This window comes from Dipodomys merriami, unplaced genomic scaffold, assembly GCF_024711535.1.
Source record: "Dipodomys merriami isolate MVZ:Mamm:240054 unplaced genomic scaffold, mDipMer1.0.p SCAF_1141, whole genome shotgun sequence".
Classification (NCBI taxonomy): domain Eukaryota; kingdom Metazoa; phylum Chordata; class Mammalia; order Rodentia; family Heteromyidae; genus Dipodomys; species Dipodomys merriami.
Window position 1 is genome coordinate 209,848 of NW_027202429.1, and position 27,082 is coordinate 236,929.

General features: G+C 48.5%; 1 protein-coding gene across 1 annotated transcript in view; it reads left to right on the forward strand.

Moving 5' to 3' along the window:
- LOC138822762 (trafficking protein particle complex subunit 9-like) overlaps positions 1-26,259 on the forward strand; it is a gene marked incomplete at its 3' end in the record, with an annotated part of 52,617 nt that extends 26,358 nt beyond the window's left edge. Inside the window, exons 5-8 of the mRNA XM_070015703.1 lie at positions 416-442; positions 17,361-17,482; positions 24,942-25,067; positions 26,096-26,259. Coding sequence (XP_069871804.1) covers positions 416-442; positions 17,361-17,482; positions 24,942-25,067; positions 26,096-26,259 — 439 coding nt within the window. The remainder of the gene's footprint in view (positions 1-415; positions 443-17,360; positions 17,483-24,941; positions 25,068-26,095) is intronic.
- Positions 26,260-27,082: the final 823 nt, after the last annotated feature.

A 27,082-nucleotide genomic window follows, 5' to 3' on the forward strand; every position in this document is an offset into this window, starting at 1 on the left:
ATGGAGACTGAATGTGATTTTAGGGAGAGGTGGTAAATTCGATATTGTTTTCTGATACCTTTTCTTTCCTCATTCCAGGATGCTGATACGGATTCGCACAATATTCCTTTGTTTTGTCACTTGGCTTATTTGTAAATAAATCCTCTTAATTAAGAGGCATTAGGAGCATGAGCTTCAAAGAGGGAAGGGGAAGAGATAAGGAGACCCTTTGGAGTTTGCTTCCATTCCTGTTTTTCCCTCTGCAGTATGAAAGCATTGTGCTTACAACACACTGTTATGCAGGATTGCTTTTCGATCAGATACAAGTGTCACAGATTTGTCAAGGGTATGTGAATTGGGAAATGTGTTTTAGTCTTTATCTTGAGAAGCAGTTTTATTTTTCCAATAAAGGACCATGCTCTGTTCTTTCTTCCAGGAGCGCAAGAAGTCCTCATTGATCCAGGTACATGATCTACGTGCTCAGTTTCTTTTGGTTTTTTTTTTTAAGTGCTTGTTTCATGGTGGTGTGAGTGATGGTTAAAATTTCTGGATTGTAATCTCTTGAACGTTCTGATTTAAGTGATTTTAAATCAGAACTGTGGAAATCAACTATTGTGTGGTCCTTGTTGGTTGGGCGCCTGTTGCTTCGTGTTGCCTGTTGAGAGGACTCCTGCACTCGCATGGTGATGTGAATGACTTGCAATCTCGGAATGCCCTGAGCATGTTCCCCTCTGAGTCCGTTCACAGACCGGCTTGTGTTCCTTTCCACACAGATTGCAATTCCCTGTGTCTCCCATATGTGTACTTAGAAGGGACAGAAATTCTGCATTTTTTTTTTTTACAGAGGTGGATTTCGCTTTCCCCTCTTAACACCTTCTGTAATTAATACAGCAGAACCCTACTTTATCACAGTGCCTAGTTATTTCATGATGAGTTCAGTCATTTTCTGGTTTAATCAGAAACAACCAACCGAGTAAGTAATAGAAACACGACAAACACCTTGCTTTGAAGAATGCAAAGCAGACAACAGTGCTTACGTGGGCTTCGTGCATGAGATATTTGAGCTCACTTCACTGTGGGGTAGAGTAGCTTCAGGTTGGTCAACTCATGTTTGCATCTGTGTCCAGCTCCTCCTCTGGATAGTGTTTAGATGGGGCTGTATAGAGTGTAGAGGAGGGGCATTGAGGCTTCCCTTTGCTTTTGGGAAACCGAGCTGCTGAGAGAAAACAACTTGAGAGTTTTTGGTGACTGAAAAGTAGATATTTCTGCCTGTACTCGTGAAAATAAGACCAAGAAGCTGCGAGTGGTGATGCACTCATGTAATCCCAGTGCTCAGGAAGCTGAGCCAGGAGAAGCTTTCTTTTTCTTGTTTTAAATACAGTTAAAAAAGTTAAATAAATTTATTTTTTCAAAAATTAAATGTAGGGGCTGGGAAGGTGGCTCAGTGGTAGAGTGCTTGCCTTGCATGCATGAGGCCCTGGGTTCCATTCCTCAGCACCACCTAAGCAGAAAAAGCCAAAGTGGCAGGTACTGTGGCTCCAGTGGTAGAGTGCTCGCCTTGAGCTGAAGAGCTGAGGCACAGCGCCCAGGCCCAGAGTTCAGGCCCCACAACTGACACCCCCCCCCCTAAAAAAAAGGAAAACAAAATGTATATCCTACAAAAATGAGTGGGAATGTTGAAGGGAGTGATAGTGATCAAGAGATACTGTATTCCTAAACTGCTTTGCTAAATGTAAACTCCTGTGACAAGGACTTGATAATTAAGAAAAATAAAAAATTGAATTTTTACCATCTTCTAATAGTCATACAAAAGGATTTCAATCCAACATATCAGTTTATGGGCACAGTCCATTTTGATCAGTGTCACTCTCCCCATATTCTCTCTCCCTACTTATCCCAACCCCTCCTGTCTCCTCAAGTTTCCCAGTTCCATTTCTCACGGCTATTTTGAGTATCTGTCCACCATTCCTCCATTCCTCTGCCCCCACCCCCCTAGATCCCACCCTCCTAGGACAAGATGTGTGTCCAGCTAGGTTGAGGAAGCGCAGTAGCCCTGCCTGGTGCTGGCTCTGCTGCTTCTTTTTTTTTTTTTTTTTGGGGTCCGGTTGTGGGGCCTGAACTCTGGGCCTGGGCGTTATCCCTCAGCTCTTTAGCGCAAGGCTAGCGCTCTACCACTTGAGCCACAGCACCACTTCTGGCTTTTTTCTTTTTTCTTATGTGGTGCTGAAGAATCGAACCCAGGGCCTGGAGCATGCAAGGCAAGCGCTCTACCACTGAGCCACCTTCCCAGCCCTCTGCTGCTTCTTTTCAGAACAAATTGTTTCCTCTGTGGCTGCTGGCAGTTCAGCTTCTGAGCTCCTGATTTGCATTTTAAATGGAATGATTCTTTTCCCAAACTCTTTTTTTTTTCTTCCGGTTTCTGGGCATTTTGTGTACACTCAGCACGCACTTGATTCAATTAAAACAGTCCTTTGGCTAACTTCATTTGACTCCTAGTTGTTTTTTTTCCATGTTCATGTAGAGAGCACTTTCTTCCAATAATAAAAGTAATCAATTTGCACTTGTGAGGGGGACGCCTGTTCTCAGGTACTTTTCAAGTTTTTTAAACAGCTGTGCAGGCACCACTGTAGTCTATTTCCATCACCCCAACAAGAAGCCCCTGCGCCCAAATGAGTGTACCCAACCTACTGCCACCCAGCCCGCGCCAGGCAGCCGAGTCACTCACTGCTGCCTGTGGTTTCCTGCTCAGCACAGGTCACGAGGGCGCCACCAGCCGCGCCCTTCTGGGGCTGGCTTCTTCACTGCTGTCTGCAAGGCCCGGCCTTGCGGCTGCACGAGTTGCCCTCACTGCCCCTGAGTGTCAGTCTGCTGTGTCTCCAGTCTGTCGCTTGATGGATGTTTGCATCATTTTCACTCTTTGCCCCTTGTGAACTGTGGTGAGGTGGGCATTCATGTGCCCGGCTTTGTGTGCACGGTGCCTGAAGCGCTCATGTTTGTGTCTTGGAGGTGGGCTTGCTGGATCCTTTGCTAACTCATTATCTAACAACAGCAACAACAACAACAACTACTACTGCTGCTGCTGCTGCTACTCTCCTCCTCTTCCTACCACCTCCTCCTCCTCCTCTAATGCCTCCATCCCCTCTTCTCTTCCTTCTCCTTCCGTTACTGGGACTTGAACTCATGCCTGGACACTGTGCTCTTGCTGACACCTCCCTCCCCCACCCCTGCCCCGCTCAGTTCAAGCCTGGTGCTCTACCGCATGAACCACACTGGAAATTAGAGTCTCACAGACTTTTCTACCCAGGCTGGATTGAAATCTCAATCTTCAGATCTTAGTCCCCTGAATAGCTAGGATTACAGGTATAAGCCATCAGCGCTTGGCCATGTTTAACTTCTTGAGAAACGGCCAGATTATTTTCAAAAGTGGCTGTGCCACTTTACATTCCCTCTAGAATCTGTGTGTGAGTTCCATTTTTCTCCGTCTTAGCAGTTGTTACCTTTGGATTCCTGGTGGATGAAAGGTGATATCTCACTGTTGGTTTTTTTTCATCTTAATATCAGGTCTAGAACTCAGGGCCTTGAGCTTGCTTGGTTTGCTTGCTTAGCTGGTGCTTTACCACTCAGCCATGCTTCCAATCTGGCATTTTTGCTGGTTAGTTGCAGATGAAGTCTATTCATACACTCTTCTGTCTGGGCTGGCTTCAAACCTGCCTCCAGGTTTCAGGGAGGAGGATTACAGCATGAGCCTCTAGTGCTGGGCTTTGTAGTGTTTTTTTTTTTTTTCTGTCTTTTTAAAAATTATTATCTTTAAGTAGTTGTACAAAGAATTTCCCATTCTACAAAAGAGTACATGAGTACAAAATGTCTGACAGCATTGTCACCCATCTCTCCTAACCCAGCCCTTCTCTCACTTTTTTTCTTTAATTGAGATTAGGTGATTACATAAATTTCACATATTTCACTTTGTAGTTATTTTGATTTGCATTTCCTTTATAGTTAGTGAACATTTCTTCATGTGCCCACTACCACTAGTTACTAGTGTATTTCCTTTGAAAAATGTCTCCTCGGGTCCTTTAGCCATTTTTAACTGGGTTATGTATCTTTCATTAGTGAGTCAGGTTTCCTTTTCCATTTCATATTTATGATGTGCAGGAACATGGGGTGGCTTTGGGTATTCTTGTCCAGCAGCTTGTTTAGAACATGGCGTCTTCACTTCCTATCTCATGGCAGTCTTAGAACAGAGTGTGTTGTTCTTGTCACAAGGGAAAAGATCGCAGAAATACCCCTGTCACCTGCAGAAAACAGCTCGAGGATCGAGCAGAGTTCCACAAACCAGGTGGGCATTTCTGTTCATTTTAGAACCATCCTTGATATGCCATGCTCACACAGCAGAGCAGGTGCATTAACCAGACTTGACGAGAGAAGCAGAATGTGGATCACATGCCCTCATTAAACTATTTGGCCTTGGTGTCAGGAATGAGTACCCATGAATAAAGAAAAATAAGCTTGTGTTTATTAGGGATGTAGGGGCAGGCTTCACAGGTATAGGGGGTGCATTTCTGGCTGTTTTCAGAGCATTTAGTAGTTTTTCAACCATGTTCAAAAATTAGAACTCTTAAAAAATCATCAACCAGCCTATCCTGGTCTATGCACTGAAGTCCATGTCCCTGCAGAGATTCTGTTTTCATTCTGTTGTACTAGAGTCAGAGTTATGGGATTTCTAGGTCTTTTCATGTATGTGGAGTTCACCAGCTCCAAGTGTGGTTTCTCTTTGTTTCTTGAGTTTTCATGATTCTGTTAGGATTTTTGAGAAATAATTTTTGCTTTGTAAGTTTCGTGTGCATCCTGAGGGATGTGGTACACTTGTCCTTTTAAAACTTTAATTTATGAAGTGTACTCTTTTTTTGGGGGGGTGATAGTAGAGTTTTGAATTCAGGGCTTTGTTTGTTTGTTCGTTTGTTTTGGTCCTGGAGCTTGAACTCTGGTCCTGGGTGCTGTCCATGAGCTCTTCAACTAAGGCAAGAGCTCTACCACTTGACCCACAGTGCCACTTCCAGTTTTCTGGTAGTTAATTGGAGATAAGAGTCTCACCGATTTTCCTGCCCAGGCTGGACTTGAACTGTGATCCTCAGATCTCAGCCTCCTGAGTAGCTAGGATTACAGGCATGAGCCACTGGCGCCCTGCTAAATTCAGGGCTTTTAACCACGTGATTTACCAGTTGAGCCATGTCCTCAGCCCTGTTTTGTTTTTTTAGGACTTGAACTCAGGGCCTGGATGCTATTCCTTAGCTTCTTGCTCAAAGCTGGTACTGTACCATTTCAGTTATAGCTCCACTTCTGACGTTTTGGTGATTAGTTGGAAATAAGAGTCTTATGAACTTTCCTGCCCAATCCGGCTTTAAGCTGTGATCCTTTATCTCAGCCTCCTGAGTAGCTACTATTACAGGAGTGGTCTACCAGTGCCCAAACCATATCTATATCTATATCTATATATACCATATCTATCTATCTATCTATCTATCTATCTATCTATCTATCTATCTATCTATCTATCTATCTATCTATCTATCTATATTTTGCCAGTCCTGGGCTTGAACTCTGGGCCTGGGCACTGCCCCTGAGCTCTTCAGCTCAAGGTGAGCACTCTACCACTTGAGCCACAGTGCCACTTCTGGCTTTTTCTGCTTATGTGGTGCTGAGGAATTGAACCCAGGGCCTCTTGCATGCAAGGCAAGCGCTCTACCACTGAGCCACCTTCCCAGCCCCAAACCCTATATTTTTAAGTTTTTTTTTTTTTTTTTTTTTTGAGTCTGGTCGTGGGGCGTGAACTCTGAGCCTGGGCACTGTCCCTAAGCTTTTCAGCTCAAGGCTAGCGCTCTACCACTTGAGCCACAGCACCACTTCTGGCTTTTTTCTTTTTGCTTATGTGGTGCTGAGGAATTGAACCCAGGGCCTCGTGCATGCAAGGCAAGCGCTCTACCACTGAGCCACCTTCCCAACCCCTTAAGTTTTATTTTATTTATTTATTTATTTATTTATTTATTTATTTATTTATTTATTTATCTATTTATCTTTTGAGGTCCGGTCGTGGGGCCTGAACTCTGGGCCTGGGTGCTGTCCCTCAGCTCTTCAGCTCAAGGCTAGCGCTCTACCACTGAGCCACCTTCCCATCCCAAGTTTTTTTTTTTTTTTTAAAGAATTTTTTTTTTGGTCTGGGCGTGGGGCCTGAACTCTGGGCCTGGGCGCTGTCCCTCAGCTCTTCAGCTCAAGGCTAGTGCTCTACCACTTGAGCCACAGCGCCACTTCCGGCTTTTTTTTTTGCTTATGTGGTGCTGAGGAATCAAACCCAGGGCCTTGAACATGCAAGGCAACCGCTCTACCACTGAGCCACCTTCCCAGCCCTTTTTTTTTTTTAAAAAAAAAAAAACAATTTCTCTCCTCTCTCCTCTCTCCTTCTCTCTCCCTTTCTCTCCCTCTCTTTCCCTCTCTCTCCCCCTTTCCTTCCCCCTCCCGCTTCCTCCCTCCCCCCTTCATTTTTTCTCCTTTATTTCTTTCTCCCCCCCCCCCACCTTAAACTCAGTATCTGACACTTTTGCTCATTGGCTGATACTTTACCAACCGAGCCACGCCTCCAACCCATGACTTAATTGTCTGTTATACTTAACATTTTTTTCAAGGAGTGGATATTTGAACAATTTGTTGCTGAGTGTGTTAGCACACACCTGTAATCCCAGCTAATTGGAAGGCAGAGGTAGGAGGATAGTGGTTTGAGGCCAACCTGAGCAAAGATATAAAAAAAAAAAACTAAAAGCAAAAAGACTTGGTGTGTGGCTCAAGTGGTGGAGCACATGCCTGGCAAGTACAAAGCTGTGTCCAATCACCAGGTCTGCCTCAAAGTGACTTTTTCCTTATTATAAAAGTCATTATCTCAGTGTCCTAATAAGCTCCTTCACCTACAAAAGAGAATGAAAAACAAACCAGCCATGTTTAGTGTAGAGATTTTAGAAAACAAAGATCAAATGGATAAATTTAAAAATTACTCTTATCCAAGAGAGGTCATGTGAAATTTGTAATTGGGAAATGTCAATTCTTTCTCTAAGCTTGTTCTTTTCTTTCAATGGTGTTTGATTATTCTGTATCCCTTGAGTTGCCCATGTAAACTTTAGGGCCAGATAATCAGTTTCCGCAAATAATCCAGCTGGGATTTTCACAGCGATTAATTGGAGTCTGTGGCTCACTTGGAAGGTGTTGCTGTCTTGAGAACACGAAGTGTCCAGTGCGTGGGGTGCTGCCCTCTCCCCGCCCTCCTGCGTGCCAGGCCGTGCTCTACCATTGAGCCAGAGCCAGAGCCCTATCTTTATCATTTCTTTTTTAGTGATGTTTTAAGTTTTCAGAGCATGAGACTATTGGGGTTTTTGGTTAAATTTATTCTTTTTCTTTTGTTTTTTTGGTGCCAGTTCAGGGGCTTTAACTCAGGGTGTGGGTGCTGTCCCTCAGCTCTTCAGCTCAAGGCTAGTGCTCTACCACTTGAGCCACAGCTCACCTCCAGTTTTCTGGTCGTTACTTGGAGATAAGAGTCTCATGGGGGCTGGGAATGTGGCTCCATGGTAGAGCGCTTGCCTTGCATGCATGAGGCCCTGGGTTCGATTCCTCAGCGCCACATAAGCAGAAAAAAACAGCTGGAAGTGGCGCTGTGGCTCAAGTGGTAGAGCGCTAGCCTTGAGCTGAAGAGCTGAGGGACAGCGCCCAGGCCCAGAGTTCAGGCCCACGACTGGATCCAAAAAAAAAAAAAAGAGTCTCATGAACTTTCCTTGCCTGGGCTGGCTTTGAACTGGGACCCTGAGATCTCAACCTCTTGAGTAGCTAGGATTACAGGCATGAGTCACTGGCATTTGGCAGATTTTAGCTTCTTGAATAGCTAGGATTACAAGCATGAGCCCCTGGTGCCCGGCTTAGATTATTCTTAAATTGTTGCTATTATGAGCATAGTTGTTCTCTTAATTTTATTTTCAGATGTTCATTCTAAGGTATGTATATATTCTCTTTTGTACATCGATCCTAGATCCTGTAGTCTTGGTGAACTTTAGCTCTAATATGTTTTTCAGTGGCTTCTTTAGGATTTTGCTCCATGTAAGACCATGTTACCTGAAAAGAAAAATAGTTTTAGTCCTTCCCCTTCAGAAATGTGTTCTATTTTAGGGGGAACACGTTTGCCATTAAGTATAATTGACTATAAGCAAGCGCCATTAGCTGTAGTTTTCTCATGGGTGCTCTGGATCAAGGTGAGACCATTTTCTGGAATTCCTAGGGTATATAGTATTTTTATTTTGGAAGCGTTTTGAATTTGCGTGTTTGTCCTGTGTATGTTCAGAGAATGATGGCCTGTTAGTCTTTTATTTCACTCGCATGAGTATTATACTAATTGATTTTCAGATGTTAAGCCAGCCTTACACATCTGAAATAAGTCTCACTTGATCCTGTTGTGTAATCCTTTTATATCTTGCTGGATTTGGCTTGCTAGGATCTTGGTGAGAATTTTTGCATCCGCTCAGGAGAGACAGTACTCTGTAGTTTTCTTCTGCTTTGGGTTCCTTTTTCTGGGTTTGGGATCACATCAGTGTTGGTTTCTAGCATGAGTTTGTTGGAGTGCCTTCCTCTGGTTTGTTTTGGAAGCCTTTGTTAAGAATTGACATTAGGGCTGGGAAGGTGGCTCAGTGGTAGTGCTTGCCTTGCATGCATGAGGCACCACATAAGCAGAAAACGTTGGAAGTGGCGCTGTGGCTCAAGTGGTAGGGCGCTCGCCTTGAGCCGAAGAGCTGAGGGACAGCGCCCAGGCCCAGAGTTCAGGCTCCACAACCGGACCCAAAAAAAAAGAAAAAAAGAATTGACACTAATTTATTCTTAAATGTTTGGTGGGATTCACCATTGAAACCATCTGTGTTTTGGCTTTTCTTTCTTAGAAATTATTTGATTATTTAATAAATCTTCAGATTTTCTTTTTCTTCTTCAGTGTTGGTCATTTGTATCTTTTTTAGGAATTTGCCTGTCTCCTCTAGCTTATCTAATTGGTTGGTGTGCATCCATCCTTAGTATTTCCGTATAATCTTATTCTGTAAGGTTGCTCGTATTTTCAGACAGTGTGCCCATTGCTACAGGGGTTTGATGCTTCTTGACCCTTTGGGACGTTTACACTGTTAAAAGTTTATGCTGACTTTCCAATTCCAACTGCAATCCCAGGATTCCTTATATTCTATTTCCATTTATAGCTTCCTTCTCCAGCAGGGAGAAGTGATTCCTAGGGGCATCCATACATTGTCCTTTTTTTTTTTTTTTTTTTTTTTGGTTTGGTCGTGGGGCTTGAACTCTGGGCCTGGGCACTTTCCCTGCGCTCTTCAGCTCAAGGCGAGCGCTCTACTGCTTGAGCCACAGCGTCACTTCCGGTTTTCTAATGGTTTATTGGAGATAAGAGTCTCATGGACTTTCCTGCCCGGGCTGGCTTTGAACTGGGAGCCTCCTGAGTAGCTAGGATTACAGGCGTGAGCCACCAGCGCCCGGCTTACATTGGCTTTGTTTATTCTCAGCCCTCCATTATGTAGAAAGCCAGCCTCACTGTAGCAGAGATAGGCCTTCCGGTCTGTGGGTTGTGCCTGGTGCCTTTGTGGGAGAGTGCACGTGGCAGCTGGGACGGGCCTCCGTGCCCTCCGTGCCCTCCGTGCCCTCCGTGCCCTCCGTGCCATTATCTTGCATTTGAGATACTGTAGTTGTTCCTCTTTCTGAGCCAGTAGCACATATATCCTGTCCTTATTGATTTCTTTTGGTCTACTGAACCTCATCATGGTTCCAAAATTAAAACTATACAAGCCGGGCGCCAGTGGCTCACACCTGTCATCCTAGCCACTCAGGAGGCTGAGATCTGAGTATCATGGTTCAAAGCCAGCCCAGGCAAGGCAAGTCCGTGAGACTCTTATCTCCAATAAACCACTAGAAAACTGGAAGTGGCGCTGTGGCTCAAACTGTAGAGAGCTGAGGGATAGCACCCAAGCCCAGAGTTCAAGTCCCACAACCGACCAACAACAACAACAACAAAACTATACAGAAAGGTAGAGGTGTGGCAGTTCCTCTCTGTCTCCTATTTCCTCTCTTCATGGGAAGTAACTATTCTCATTTTTTAGAGGTGTCTTTTTTTTTTTTTTTTTTTTGGTGCTGGTCCTGGGGCTTGAAGCCAGGCCTAGGCATTGTCCCTGAGCTTGTTTACTCAAGGCTAGTGCTCTACTCACTTGGGCTATAGGTCCACTTCCAGAGTTTTGGTGGCTCATAGGTGATCAGAGTCCCATGTACTTTCCTGCCCTGACTGGCTTTGAGCCTCAAGCCTCAGGTCTCAGCCTTTTGAGTACTTAGGATTACAAGTGTAAGCCAACACTGGCACCTGGATAGGTTTCTTTAAAAAAAAAAAAGTGGAGGTTTTTCTTGTGCTAAAAGTAAGAGAGTCTATCCTTTTCTTTTCTTTTCTTTTTTTTTTTGGGTCCAGTTGTGGGGCCTGAACTCTGGGTCTGGGCGCTGTCCCTCAGCTCTTCAGCCCAAGGCTAGCGTTCTACCACTTGAGCCACAACGCCACTTCCAGCTTTTTTCTTTTTGCTTATGTGGTGCTGAGGAATGGAACCCAGGGCCTCATGCATGCAAGGCAAGCACTCTACCACTGAGCCACCTTCCCAGCCCCTGAGAGTCTATCCTTTTCCCCCCAGGGTGTTCTGGATGGGAGGTAGGTCTGTGTGTGTGCTGGCAACACTCTGCACTGAGCTTCAGTAATTTTCTCTTAGGAATAATCTGCTTATCTTTTTTGCTTCTTCTTATTTTTTCTGTTGAATTTTTATTGTTTTTCTTCTCAATTTTTATGACATCTTTATATCAGGAGTATTAGCCCTTTGTGATGTATGTTGCAGATCTTTCCTCTCACATTATGTTTTATATACTGTATTACTTATTTTTTTGCTCTATTATGTAGTTGAATATATATCTTTTTTATGTTGCATTTGAATTTGCATCATGAGGGTGTTTTGCTGTATTTGGGTTTTAAAATACCCAGGCATTTAAAAGTTCTTACACATTGTTTTGTTTAGATTGAGAGCCCAGAACCAGTTGGAGTTTGTCCTCATGTTTGGTACAGGATATGGTGTGGGTCTGGTTTTACCCTTCTCCAAATGGCCACAGGCAACACAGTGCCACAATTCAGAAGCCATCTCAGCCGTGTCATTTCAGGGCTTGATGCTGGGAACCGACCCTCCAGGCTCACAGATGCCTGTCTTTCTGCTTGTCTTCTGCAAAACAGGGCGGGCAGCACTGGCATCATGGGCTTTGCTTTGCGTTTTGATTGGGCGGCATCCTCCACCTGGTCCAGTGCTGCGTGTTGGCTGTGGCTGGAATGACTGCAGCAGGAGAACTTGCCACATCCAAGCCCCTTTGTTCTTCTCTCCATAAGGCTTTGCCTTCCTCTCCTCAGCCTCATTCATCTCTGCTTTGTCTCCTCTTCCCTGCTTTGTCTTGTCGGTGTATCTATCTGAGTTCCAGTCTTGAGCCATATATATAGTCTTACACACAATAGGAACCTGTAGCTATCTTGCTGATGACTAAAGGACTGAGGATACTTGAATGCCTCTGTGATGGGGTCTCTCTCCGCCTCCCCATCTCTTCACATTCTGTTCTCCAGCCTAGGCTCCAGCCTGCCCATGACATTGATTTGCTTGCCTGCAGTGCAAAGGTTGGGGTTTGCGATGACTCGGGGTTTCATTGGCTCACGATAATGTGTGTGGGCTGTCAGAACTGTAGATGTCAGGGAAGATCAGGTCTGCTGGTGCTAGTGTTTTTAGAGCTTGTTGTTGTTTTTTTTTTAATCAAGTGAAATTAAATCAGTCTGGCCCGATAGGCTCTCCTGAGACGAGGCTGTACTGTTACCTTCCACAGATGAGACCATTTGTGCTTGCTTTGTACAAACTGTGTCCTTCAGGGCCGAGTGCAGCCTTCTCCACAACGAGGAGAGATGCCTGGGGACTTCCCAGGCTTGGATTCTGCTGCCAAAAAGCTGTGATCCCTGGGCAGAAGCTCATACCCCTTCCTGACCCTCCACACGTGTCCTCTTTTGTTTCTGTAAGAGAAAAAACGGATAATGTATGAAGGAATTTAATAGAGCTAATGAACTAAATCTGCTCCCTATCATTTATTAAATATTGGGGCTGGGAAGGTGGCTCAGTGGTAGAGCGCTTGCCTTGCATGATGAGGCCCTGGGTTCCATTCCTCAGCACCACATGAACAGAAAAGGCCAAAAGTGGCGCTGTGGCTCAAGTGGTAGAGTGTGAGCCTTGAGCTGAAGAGCTGAGGGACAGCGCCCAGGCCCAGAGTGCAAGCCCCAGGACCGACAAACAGACAAAAACATTTGTTAAATATTAACTTGCACAGAAACTTCTTTTTTTTTTTTTTTTTTTTTTTTGGTCCAGTCGTGGGGCCTGAACTCTGGGCCTGGGCGCTGTCCCTCAGCTCTTCAGCTCAAGGCTAGTGCTCTACCATTTGAGCCACAGCGCCACTTTCGGCTTTTTTTCTTTTTGCTTATGTGGGGCTGAGGAATTGAACCCAGGGCCTGGAGCATGCAAGGCAAGCGCTCTACCACTGAGTCACCTTCCCAGCCCCAGAAACTTCTATTTTTTTTGAAAAAGTATTTTTTTATTGTGAATATATTGTACAGAGGGGTTATAATTACATGGGCAAGATAATGAGTACTTTTCTTATCAAGCATTGTAGCCTCCTCCTTTGTTTCCCCTTCCCATCCCTTCGCATCCACCCTCCCCTCCTCCATCCCCCCCACCAAAATTGTAAAGTTCGTTTTTCGACATAATGACTTGTACATCTCACTGTTGCAATGGGTCCTCCTGAATCTGTTTTAACGATTAGATTTTTCCCTTCCCCTCCACATATACCAACATCAAATACAGTGAAAGCAGGGGTTATACCATGGGTGAGGGACATACAAAGCAACAAAGACATAATCTTATAAATATGTTAGAAACAATCGCATGAAAGATCTCTTTTTTTTTTTTTTTTTGTGAGTCCTGGGGCTTGAGCTCTAGGCCTGGGAGCTGTCCCTGAGCAATTCAGCTCAAGGCTTATGCTCTACCACTTGAGCCATAGTGTCACTTCTAGTTTTCTGGTTTTTTTTTTTTTTTTAAATAAGTGATTACATAATTTCCCAAATTTCACAGTATTATGGGATAGTGATGCTCATTTAAAGTTACAAACTCATTCTAACTTTCCTGGAGCAAATTGTCTAGCATGGTCTGTAACATATAACGGCATACACATATACACCATACATGTGATCAGCAGCATGGCTGCTGGTTATTTAGAAACATACTTTTTCGGAGACTGGAACTTGAACTTGGTACCTGACACTTTTGCTTATTGGCTGATGCTCTACCATCTGAGCCACTCCTGCAGTCCCAACACTAGAAACTTCTTCCCTGCTGAAGACACAGAGCACCCACACATGAGAGTGGCTTGGGGTGTACATGCCAGGCTTGTGCTCCAGGAGCTTCCCCCCTGTGGAGGCCTGCCAGCCCCCCGGTCTCCCCTGCCTGGGCTGGATCGCAGATCCTTGGCACAGGTGCCTGAACACAATGGCTGGCAGCGTTTGTGGTGTGGGGGCCTCAGAACGTGCCCCTAGGAACCCCCTGGTTCTGTGAGCAGCCTGGGCTTGGGGTGCTGGGTCTTGAGATTTGAATGTGTTCTTTGGAAGTGCATACTTTCAAACAGTTCTTCTTCTTCATAGTCTTCCCTCTCCTTGCTGTGACTTCCACAAAATGCACAAGGACACATAATCCCAGGCTGCCTGCCACCCACTCCCCCACCCTGCCACCCACTCCCCCACCCTGCCACCCACTCCCCCACCCTGCCACCCGCTCCCCATCCTGCCACCCACTCCCCACCCTGCCACCCACTCCCCACCCTGCCACCCACTCCCCACCCTTCTACCCACTCCCCCACCCTGCCACCCACTCCCCACCCTGCCACCCACTCCCCCACCCTGCCACCCACTCCCCCCACCCTGCCACCCACTCCCCCACCCTGCCACCCACTCCCCCACCCTGCCACCCACTCCCCCACCCTGCCACCCACTCCCCCATCTTGCCACCCCCCCCACCCTGCCACCCACTCCCCCACCCTGCCACCCACTCCCCACCCTGCCACCCACTCCCCCACCCTGCCACCCACTCCCCACCCTGCCACCCACTCCCCACCCTGCCACCCACTCCCCACCCTTCTACCCACTCCCCCACCCTGCCACCCACTCCCCACCCTGCCACCCACTCCCCCACCCTGCCACCCACTCCCCCCACCCTGCCACCCACTCCCCCACCCTGCCACCCACTCCCCCACCCTGCCACCCACTCCCCCACCCTGCCACCCACTCCCCCACCCTGCCACCCACTCCCCCACCCTGCCACCCACTCCCCCACCCTGCCACCCACTCCCCCATCTTGCCACCCCCCCCACCCTGCCACCTACCCTCATCCTGCCATCCGCTCCCCCTACCCTGCCACCCCCCCCACCCTGCCACCCGCTCCCCCCACCCTGCCACCCACTCCCCACCCTGCCACCCGCTCCCCATCCTGCCACCCACTCCCCACCCTGCCACCCACTCCCCACCCTGCCACCCACTCCCCACCCTGCCACCCACTCCCCCACCCTGCCACCCACTCCCCACCCTGTCACCCACTCCCCACCCTGCCACCCACTCCCCACCCTGCCACCCGCTCCCCACCCTGCCACCCGCTCCCCACCCTGCCACCCGCTCCCCATCCTGCCACCCGCTCCCCACCCTGCCACCCACTCCCCACCCTGCCACCCACTCCCCACCCTGCCACCCACTCCCCCACCCTGCCACCCACTCCCCACCCTGCCACCCACTCCCCACCCTGCCACCCACTCCCCACCCTTCTACCCACTCCCCCACCCTGCCACCCACTCCCCACCCTTCTACCCACTCCCCACCCTGCCACCCACTCCCCACCCTGCCACCCACTCCCCCACCCTGCCACCCACTCCCCCCACCCTGCCACCCACTCCCCCACCCTGCCACCCACTCCCCCACCCTGCCACCCACTCCCCCACCCTGCCACCCACTCCCCCACCCTGCCACCCACTCCCCCACCCTGCCACCCACTCCCCCACCCTGCCACCCACTCCCCCATCTTGCCACCCCCCCCACCCTGCCACCTACCCTCATCCTGCCATCCGCTCCCCCTACCCTGCCACCCCCCCCACCCTGCCACCCGCTCCCCCCACCCTGCCACCCACTCCCCACCCTGCCACCCGCTCCCCATCCTGCCACCCACTCCCCACCCTGCCACCCACTCCCCACCCTGCCACCCACTCCCCACCCTGCCACCCACTCCCCCACCCTGCCACCCACTCCCCACCCTGTCACCCACTCCCCACCCTGCCACCCACTCCCCACCCTGCCACCCACTCCCCACCCTGCCACCCACTCCCCACCCTGCCACCCGCTCCCCATCCTGCCACCCACTCCCCACCCTGCCACCCACTCCCCACCCTGCCACCCACTCCCCACCCTGCCACCCACTCCCCCACCCTGCCACCCACTCCCCACCCTGTCACCCACTCCCCACCCTGCCACCCACTCCCCACCCTGCCACCCACTCCCCACCCTGCCACCCACTCCCCCACCCTGCCACCCACTCCCCCACCCTGCCACCCGCTCCCCCCACCCTGCCACCCACTCCCCACCCTGCCACCCACTCCCCACCCTGCCACCCACTCCCCACCCTGCCACCCACTCCCCCCACCCTGCCACCCACTCCCCCCACCCTGCCACCCGCTCCCCCCACCCTGCCACCCACTCCCCACCCTGCCACCCACTCCCCCACCCTGCCACCCACTCCCCATCCTGCCACCCACTCCCCCACCCTGCCACCCACTCCCCCACCCTGCCACCCACTCCCCATCCTGCCACCCACTCCCCCACCCTGCCACCCACTCCCCACCCTGCCACCCACTCCCCACCCTGCCACCCACTCCCCCACCCTGCCACCCACTCCCCACCCTGCCACCCACTCCCCACCCTGCCACCCACTCCCCACCCTGCCACCCACTCCCCACCCTGCCACCCACTCCCCACCCTGCCACCCCCCCACCCTGCCACCTACCCTCATCCTGCCATCCGCTCCCCCTACCCTGCCACCCCCCCCACCCTGCCACCCGCTCCCCCCACCCTGCCACCCGCTCCCCCCACCCAGTCTCAAGCCGCTGGCTGTCCTGCAGTCCTCTCCCCTGCACCCCCCCACCCCCCCGCCCCGTGGTACCCCGTGGTCCTACTTTCTGCCAGGAGACAGTTCTGCAGGTGGCATTTTCTTGGTTCCCCTCCTGCTGAGGCTCTGTGTGCTCATCTGTTGCCCACACATCTTTCTACTTGCCCCTTCCTTCTGCCTGCTTCCAAAAAGCCTTCAGGGCGGCTTACAGAATCAGTAACTAAAGCACAGGTGAGAAAAGTGGAACAGGGCTGGAAACAGAGGTGGGAAAGGGTGCGGTGTGCCCGGCGGGCGGTGTGCCGGGCAGGCCATGTGCCATTGCCCGGTGTGCGCCGGGAAGGTGGGCTGTGGCGGCCCTGGCCTCCGGCCGGCCATGTGACAAGTGACCCCGGCCTCCGGCCAGCCATGGAGCAGGTAACCCCGGCTGAGGTAGCCCAGCCCACCTCATACCTGGGCCTGGGGGAATGTTTTCCATTGTTCTCTGAAATCAAAGAACATTTCATCTTTTTTATTCTTATTCTTTGTCTCCTTGAATTCTCTGAGTAGTGTGGGTTATGTTCTGAGATTGGAAGTTTCTTTAAAATTCGTTCCCAAAGTGGGTCCGCTGGTGAGGGAATTGAGTGGCTCTGCTTATGGATGGGAGTTGTTCAGAAATGGAAGATGTCAGCCATGGCGAGGAGGCTGGTATTTATTTATAGGTGTTCAGTTCAGAAGATGTCTGGTTTGTCTCCCGTGAGGCGATGCGCACCGACTCCCCCTCTTGAGAGCAGAGCCGGGCACCGGCTGCGCCGCCTTCCTGTGTTGCATGCGATGTTCTCTAAGGAGAAGTTTCAACAGGGAGCGAAACTTCCTCTCGGTTAATTAACACCGAACACAATGCTTTGCTGCTACGACTGATATAGGACATATATAATCTATGGAGATTTTAAACATTGTTTCATTATTTAAGTGGATTCAGTGCTTTCTTTAGGTTTTGTCTAATTCACATTCCTCTTTAAACCAACAAAAGACCAAGACCAAAAAAAAAAAAAAGCAAAAGATTATTTCTTTTTTTCCCTCTGTCTGCAGGTGCCCTCACGACCAATGGCATAAACCCTGACACCAGTGCTGAGATCGGCCGTGCCAAGAACTGCCTCAGCCCAGAAGACATAATCGACAAGTACAAAGAAGCCATTTCCTATTACAGCAAGGTGCTGCCATGCTTTGTGTTTTTCGTGCACAATGGTGTCATTTCCATCATAAGTTCTTTGTGCAGGGCGAAGTGCTGCAGTATCGTGTAAATAGTAGGCTCTGTAGGATTCATCTGTTCTTCTCTAATGCGTGGTGCTATGTGCCTAGTATTTTTTTCTGAGTCAAGACAGTGTATATTTAATATTATAAATTTAGGAAAAAGAAAACAGGTAGCAGCACCATAGCCCACTTCTCAGAGGAATTGTTATGAACATTTTGATATCTATTTCTGGTCCTTTTGTGTGTTACTTGTATCATAAAAACAGGTCAGGATGCCGGACTTGGTGTGGAGAGTGCTGTGGTTTTCATTTGGCATATCACATGTTCTTCTATTGGATTAAATATTCCATGGCACAATTTTTTAACCATCTAGATGGCCTTCCGTTCATTCCATGCAATGTCCTTTTTAACTTTGGGCTTAATCGTTTTTGATTTTGATGTGCTGGGGACTGAGCGTGGGCTTCACAATGCTAGGCAGGTGCTCTGCTGCAGATCAGAGCACAACCTTAATTTTTTTTTTTTCTTTTTAAAATTCAAATGCTCTTACTGAAGCACTGAGGGAGAATGCGGGCTGTGTACAACAGTGCTCTCCAGAGAGCCGTGGGGGCCTCCCTCCCCCTGCGACCACCAGCCCTTCACTGTGTATCTTTTGTGACCGTCTCGCCGCTGAGACACGCACACACGTTTTCTTTGCCTGTGTCGCACCCTGCAGCTTGCCTTTTCCACGTGGCAGTTTGTTCTAGACCATGGTCCTCCTCCCTCAGACCAGCTCACCCTCCCCAGCGCTGTGGAGAAGAGAGGTCGGGTAAACATGTTTATGTCTGTCATCGCTGTGTTGCTCTGCCCGCGGCTGGCAGGCAAGGGCCGTGAGACAGCTGCCGCTGCTCCCGGAGTTAGTTCACAGCTGGACGAGCCGCTGCTCCCGGAGTTCACAGCTGGCCCGGCTCACTGAATCATCCTCTTGTTGGTTGGCGTTGAGGGTTTCTTGCTAAAAATGCTTTGCTGAGTATTTTGTGCATACATTCCTGTGTTCTCTGTGAATGTTCCTGTGGGTTAGATTTTCCTAGACCTTTCAACACTGGGGAAGACATTACTGTCTCTTCCTGGTTATTTCCTCCTACTCTCCAAATTCCTTCTATCACAGCTGAAAAGATACAGAACTATTTATTCAGGCAATCTTCTGTTACTGATCATTATTTAGTTTTGGTTCTTCCCACTGTTGTAAACTGTGGACTCGAGTCAGGTCTGCATTGTTTTAGATTACAGCTCTTTGTGTTGCCTTCCAGAAAGGCACGCGCAGTCCTCGCTCCCCTGTGAGAGTGGTGGAGCCTCTAACTCTTGGCCTTACGGTGTCTGCCAGTGTGGTAAGCAGAGGTCACTTGTCGTTGTTTAGTTGATCTGATCCACAGTGAGGTGCTGAGCATTTGCCACTCCTTTTGTGATCTTTATTTGCCTTCTTTGTACACATGTAAGTAGGGTGCTTCTTTCCTTTTCTTTTCCTTTTTTTTTTTTTTTAAACAAGGTCTTGCTCAGTGTCCTGGGATAGCCTCAAACTCATAATCCTTCTGCTTCAGCCTCTGAAGTACTGGCCTTACAGATGTACACAGGTGTGTGTGTGTGTGTGTGTGTGTGTGTGTGTATGTGTGTATGTGTATGCATACATACATACATACATATATATATAATAGATATATGCCTGTCTATATGCATGTAGAGACATACACACACACACACCTAGCTGCATATCTAGATATATGTGTATATATGTATATGTACACCCACATTAAACGTGAGCACTTACGTATGCTAGGACAAGCCTCTGCCACTGAGCCATAGCTCAACTTTATTTATTTATTTATTTATTTATTTATTTATTTATTTATTTTTTGTCAGTCATGGGTCCTGAACTCTGAGTTTGGGAGCTGTCCCTCAGCTCTTCAGCTCAAGGCTAGCACTCTACCACTTGAGCCTCAGCCCCACTTCTGGCTTTTTCTGCTTATGTGGTACTGAGGCATCGAACCCAGGGCCTGGAGCATGCAAGGCAAGCGCTCTACCACTGAGCCACCTTTCCAGCCCTATTTATTTATCTATTTTTTGTCAGTCACGGGGCTTGAGCTCTGGGTCTGGGTGCTGTCCCTCTGCTCTTCAGCTCAAGGCTAGCGGTCTACCACTTGAGCCACAGCACCAGTTCTGGCTGTTTCTGCTTATGTGGTGCTGAGGAATTGACCCAGGGCCTCATGCATGTGAGGCAAGCACTCTACCACTGAGCCACCTTCCCAGCCTTCCCCTTCTGGTTTTCTGGTGGTTTATTGGAGATACGATTCTCACAGACTTTCCTGCCCAGGTAGGCTGTGAACCACAGTCCTCAGATCTTAGCCTTCTGAGTAGCCAGAATTGCAGGTACAAGCCACCAGTGCTTGGTTTGTATATGTTATTGTTTGATTTGTGAATGAGATTTGTTGCCATTATATTTTCCGACTATATAGAAAGTCAGATTGATTTTTTGATATTTATTTTATAACTGCATTTCAAAATTGTATTAAGCACTTTTTTTTAGAGCCCTTTCTTGTCTTTTTTTCAAATTGGTTTCCAAAAGTGTGAAAATGGCAGTAGCTGGCAGGATTGGTGTGCGATGGCTTGTCTGTGATAGAGAAGCAGCGATGTGCTCTCCTGTGGTCATGGTTAAACCCATGGCAGGCCGGTAGATGCATAGCAGGGGAGAGGCAGCCCCCGTTTCTGGATCAGCCTACTTCTGGAGGGCACAGTGCTGGAGCAGGCAGCTGGGTGTGGACCGAGCCCTGCTCCTGAGGGCCTTCTGGCTGCAGTCAGGGCTCTGGTGTCTGAGCTCCAGCTTTTCTCCTCTCTCAAAATGGGGAAAGAAGGTCTCCTGTGGAGAATGCTGAATCAGGGTAAATGATTTTATGTATATAAGTGTCTAGCACAGTGACAGGCTCATTAGTACTGCTCAATAAAACATTGCTTATTGTCTCCTCCCCCGAGTTTAGTATTCCACAGGGCATCTGGGGGAGAGCTCGCTTCTCATGTGGACTTATGCGGGTTGGAAAGGAAAATTAATGTCTTGCCTTTCTCTGCCTGCATTTTGATTCCTTTGCTTTATTTGGCTTTTTCTCCTTTCCTCTTTTCTTTCACCTCTACTTTCCCATGTGACCCAGGCCTCTAGATTAGGATTGCCTGGAAGCTTGCAGCATCATTGAAAGTATCAGTGATACACAACATGTGTAATGTGCACACACACACACACGCACGCATACACAGATGCACACAGGTGCACATGCACACATACACAGATACATTTATACACACAGATTCATATCTACACAGATGCATGGAAGTAAAGATACGTATATACACAGGTTCACAAACACATATGTATGTGCGTGCACACACACACACACACACACACACACTTACATGATATTACCTCATGCTGTATCAGTGAGAACCACACCACTGTTTTCTTTTGGTAAAGCCTCTTAGGCAGATTCTTGCTAGCTTTGTGAATGATTTCTTCCTGGGTTTCTGATTTTTGCTTGGGGAGAGGATATTCTCTTGCTTGGAAGAGAGGAATGGAGGATTGACAATTTGCTGAGCCATTGGGGCATTGCTTTTTAGTTTTGTTTCTTTTTTTTAGCAGTCCTGGGGTTTGAACTTAGGGCTTACTTATCTCATCCTTGCTTAAGAAGGTGCTCTACCACTCATCCATACTTCCATCCTTTTTTGCATTGGTTAACTTTTAAAAAATATTATTATAGGGCTGGGAAGGTAGCTCAGTGGTAGAGTTCTCGCCTTGTATGCATGAGGCCCTCAGTACCACATAAGCAGAAACAGCTGGAAGTGGCGCTGTGGCTCAAGTGGTAGAGCGCTAGCCTTGAGCTGAAGAGCTGAGGGACAGCGCCCAGGCCCAGAGTTCAAGCCCCACACCAACCAAAAAAAAAGTTATTATAAAGATGATATACAAAGAGATTACAGTTAAAGTCAGGTAATGAGTGCGTTTCTTTTTGGACAGTGTCACCCCTTCCCTCGCTCTCTCCCAGTTCTTCCCTCCTGTCCCCACCCACAAGTTGTATAGTTCATTTTCAACATAATGTCTAGTGAGTATCACGGCTGTATTTGTTCTTTTTTTTTTTTTTTTTTGGTCAGTCATGGGGCTTGAACTCTGGGCCTGGGTGCTGTCCCTGAGCTCTTCAGCTCAAGGTGAGTGCTCTACCACTTGAGCCACAGTGCCACTTTTGGTTTTCTGGTAGTTAATTGGAGATGAGAGTTTCACAGCTTTTCCTGCCTGGGCTGGCTTTGAACTGTGATCCTCAGATTTTGGCCTCCTGAGTAGCTAGGATTGCAGGTGTGAACCACCGGTGCTCCTCTTATTCACTCTTTGACCCTCCATTTCTGTGTCCCCCCCTTACCCTCAGATAAATGAACAAACAAGACAAAAAACAAAAACAGCAACAAAGAGAAAACCTCTTGTTTCCATTTCCTGGAGTTCATTTTGATAAATATTATTTTATATGATCAGATGCAAAGAGGCATTGTGCCTTTGTGATCCTCTCCTAAGAATATCCTCCTTTGGTCTCACTGTGTGTGAATGTCTAGGGTCCTGTATAATTACCATGTTGCATGCACTGGTTAACTTTGATATAGGATTTCACATCTCTTTATTTTAGGCTTCCTACCATAGCTGAGATAACGTGCATGTGTCAACACACCCAGCTTCTTCCACTGAGCTGGAATCTCTTGGGAATCTCTTGTCAGCCTGGACTGTTCTGGAACTGTGACCTTCCTGATCTTGGCCTCCCTCATAGCTAGAATTATAGATGTGAGCCACTGGCATTTGGCTTGGAGCATTGCATTTGAGTTGGAGGGACCTTGAACAGCATGTAGCCTTCGGTCTTTCTTTTTTTATATTTACTATATAGTTTAATTTTCTTGCCTCCTTTACTCCTCCACCCACCTTTTTTTGTGCCAGTCATGGGTCTTGAACTCAGGACCTGGGTGTGCTGTCTCTGAGCTTTTTTTCTCAAGGCGAGTGCTTATATATATATATATATATATATATATATATATATATATATATATATAGTAGCAGATTTGAAAACATCTTTAAGTAGTTGTACAAAAGGATTTCAGTTCAGCATGTCAGTCTATGAGTACACCCATGAGTCAGGGTCACCCCTCTAGTGGTGTAAAGAAGCAGACTCAGAGAAGTCACAAGCACCGTCACACACATGCACAAGAAGCTGGGACCTGTGTCATCCTGTACACAGGTAGTAAGGCACAGAGTGTGGGAGGCCAGAGGGCCTGGCCTGTTTGGGTTCTGGGAAGCTAGGGCCAGGCCTGGCCCGCTTTGGCTGTGGTGTCCTGACCAAGCTGTCACTCATGTCCACCATGGTTTGGCAGAGCCTGGGTTTCTCATCAGCAGGAAGCCTGGACCCCAAGCATGCTCCCCAGGCCTTCTGTACTGGCTTGCTGATGTCCTGGGACATGCACCCCTCATTGTTTTAGTTGGTTCCCCAGTCCCACATAGGTGGGTGCCAAGGCCAGAGAGGCTAGACCTGAGCTAAGTGAGGTGACAGCCTGTATTTCCATCTTAGGTTTGGGGGCCAGGCAGCCCTGAGTTCAAATCCTGCCACACCATTTACTAGCTTTGTGACCTTAGGGAAGGAACTTCACTTGTTGGGAACCATTTATTTTAGAGGTTTTGTTTTAGAGTTGTTTTAGAGGTCTCTCAGTTACTCCCTGGCGCTGAGCTGGGGTCTTGGCAGGTAGTTCCTTAGGCCCCAGCAGTGAGTATGGGGCCATCACCTGCTTCCCAGGCCTCATGTTTACGCCAGTGGAGATTCAGTGGTCAGTAACTGTCTATTCTTTTCCACATCCCCGCTAACTCTGGGGTCTCCCTGTCTCCCTGTAGTTGTGTATAATATATTTTTGAATGATTTTTTTCATGATTCTATTTGAAAACTCTTTAATACTGCATGTACAAAATATGTGGAGGAAGTGGCGCTGTAGCTCAAGTGGTAGAGCGCTCGCCTTGAGCTGAAGAGCTGAGGGACAGCGCCCAGGCCCAGAGTTCAAGCCCCACGACCGACAAAAACAAAAAAACAAAAAAAACAAAAAAACAACAAAATATGTGGAAAACTCCTTTAGTTAACATTAATTCTTTTTTTTTTTTTTTTTGTTGGTTGTGAGGCTTGAACTCTGGGCCTGGGCGCTGTCCCTCAGCTCTTCAGCTCAAGGCCAGTGCTCTACCGCTTGAGCCACAGCGCCACTTCCGGTTTTCTAGTGGTTTATTGGAGATAAGAGTCTCACGGACTTTCCTGCCCGGGCTGGCTTTGAACCGCGATCCTCAGATCTCAGCCTCCTGAGTAGCTAGGATTACGGGTGTGAGCCACTGGCGCCTGGCTGTCATTAATTCTTAAAAAGAAATGATTTTAAGAGTTTTGAAGGAGAAGTAGTTCTTTTATCTCAGTGAAATTGAGTCCCTATGTCAGTTTTTATTGTGTTGCTAAGTGATACACACAATGGGTAGGTATTTGGCTTCATTGTTAGTATTAGGCAAATATAAAACAGTTCCCTGTTCTGATCATCTTTGATTAATTGCATGTAATATGTCACAGATTATTTGCATATGACGGGTATGGAAAAGAGAAAAGAATGCAGACTTCTTTTAAGGGCTATAATTATAAGTAGTTTTTTTGTTTGTTTGTTTGTTTTTGATGACCAGTTCTGATTAGTGCTTGACAAACAGGCCAGCTATGTTTCATGAGCAGACATGCCGTGCAGGCTGGGCCTGTGACTGACCACACGTGTGGCATTCTGTGTTTCATGATGCCACTCTGAAAAAGGTACTAGTGTGTTGCCCTGCCCACCTGCATTCTCTTTGCGCTAGTTCCCACAGACTTCACTTCTGTAAACATCTGTCTAGTTTAGACTTTCTTTCCCCCCAGTTACATCAATTGAAAAACACTCCAGCTGGGGTGAGTCGGGAAAACAATAAGGATAAAAGACTTCGGTGAAAAAACAGAGAATGGCAAAGTTGCAGCTGGCGGGCAGTTTGCCGTGCAGTGCAGCCGAGGGGAAATAGTAGCATAGAGGGAGAAGGGAGGGAGGAGGGAGGAGGGAGGAGGGAGGGCTGGCCGCGGGCGGCCCCAGTGCGTGCTCCCACACGTGAAGCGCTTCAGTCTGACTTATTTTGACTACGTGATATGGACCCTGAAATGTGACATTTTATGCAGTATCAAGCTGTGGTGATTGTATTGGTTTAATGAATGTAAACAGGCAGGAGGTGGTGGGTCACTCATAGAGGACAGACTTTCTCAGAAATGTCTGCGCCCCATGAGGTGGGAGGGGTATCAGCAACTTCTTTTCCCTTGTTGATGGAGGTGCCTCATTTGTATCCTACAGTATAAGAACGCTGGAGTCATCGAGTTGGAGGCCTGTGTCAAGGCCGTGCGTGTCCTGGCAATTCAGAAGCGCAGCATGGAAGCTTCGGAGTTTCTGCAGAACGCGGTGTACATCAACCTCCGGCAGGTGAGCGCTGTGGCCTCGCAGAGGAGGTGGAACAGTTCGAGGGGAGTCATTCACTCCTAATAGAGCTGATTTTGCAATGCTAGTTGCTGTATGGCATGGTAAAATGATGGAGTTGTAGCTTGAGAGCCAAGTGACTGTTGTTTCTATATTTGACTTCTTCATTTTACTGTGTTTTGCTTTTGGAATTTGCTGTCCTGTCAACATTTTTTTTTTTTATTGGAGAACTAACTTTGTCCCTGCCACTCCACATTCCTGGCCATGCTTCATGGATCCTGCCTGTATTTTGTTACTTGCGAAGAACTTGCCATTGGTAGCCCTGTCTGGGGTGTGGGTTTATAAAACATGACGTTTCTAGAAGTACTTTGGAGGACCTGTAGATGTTTGTTCAATCTGAATTGGAATAATGCTGGAGATGCGACTCAGGGTCTCATGTACACTGTGCAAGCGCTGTGCCACCAAGCCACCTCCCAAGCACTTGAAAGCTGGTGTGTGTGTACGTGTGTGCGCATGTGTGTGTGTGTGTGTGTGTGTGTGTGTGTTGTGTGTACATGTGTGGTTCTACCCTGTGCGAGCTATCGCTGACCTTTGCAGGCCCCTGGATGGAAGTGTGACCACATCTAGTTGTAAACTGATCATGTGAAGTCCTCCAACGTGGATGGTGGGGATAGCTGGGCTGACTGGGGTCTTGGCAGGGAGCCCCCGGCATGCACAGTGGAACAGGGTGAGGAACCATTTTTTTTCCGCCGAGGGACATTGGACATCAATAGCATTATTCACAGACCTTACAAAATGACCAAAACAGAAAAAAATCATTGCAGGCAGATGGCCATGGGTGGTCCACAGGGAGCTTACGAGTAGCATGTGTGCCTGTCCTGTCACTTACAAAGTAAATTTGAGGGCCCACGGGCTGAGTTGCCTCCCCTGAGGGCCGTGGCCAGGTAGGTGCTGTGTTAGGAGCGTGCACAGAGAGGAGCAGCCCTTGCTGTATGAGATCTGGGGTGTGGCCTGAGACCCCTCTGTGCTGACAGATTGCCCTCAGAGGGAAAGAGCCTGCCATGGGGGCTGAGGAGCCTCTGTGCCAGGTGTACAGGGTGCAGATGCTGGCTCTGAGCTCGGGAGCCAGACGTCCTTCAGAGGCTGGAGCTGTTGTGTTTGTGAGGGAAGTCAGGAGCCCGTGCTTCAGTGGCAGCTGGTGAGACATTGGCACCGACCCTGCTTGCAGATGAAGAGAGCTGAGCCCCCCCCCCCCCCCCAGACAGGCAGGAGTAGGAGCCAGGGGGCCTTCCTGCTGGGAACAGCAGTCACTCACTGATGCTAACTTCAGGCATTTCCACCTGTGAAACAGCAGCACACAAGTGCACTGTGGTCAGGAGACTCTCCGGGCTGGCTCCGTGCTGCCCTCTGGCGGGACTGGAAGGAGCAGGGCTTTGAGGGACAGCCTGTGACAGCGAAGCCGCTCTCTTGAGGCCTACCTTCAAAGGCCGGAGGCAGAATCACTGCCGCCTGTGTGGCAGGCGCTGGCAGGAGGGATTCTGGGGAGGAGAGCAGCCACAGCTCTCTCAGCAGTTGCCAAGGACTTGAGGTCCCTTAACCACTACCCCTGTCTTTGCAAGCTGGTGCTCAAAACGGGATCCTGCTGAGACGTTTCCACAGGTGGGCATCTGCAGACATTTTTTTTTCCCCTTAGAAGATAGTGTCCCTCAAAACGTGGGCATGTGCTGCCTTTGGAGCAGTTCCATCTTTGCCATTTTAGAGCACTAGAGGGCAGCAAAGGCTCACAAGAAGGGCCATCCAGGCCTGGTGACGTGGTGCCAAGGTGGCTGCCTGCCTCTCCTCTGCTGCATGGTGCTTCGGTGCTTTGTTGACTCATCTGGATGTCTGTCTGCCAGATGGGCAGGCAGAAGTAATGAGTTCTGGTGGGATTTTATAATCACAATAAAAGGAAGGGACTGTCGTTTTTCTGAAATAGAACAAGCTTTTGGTTCTTGATCAAGTGTGTTCCATTGTAGAGTTGA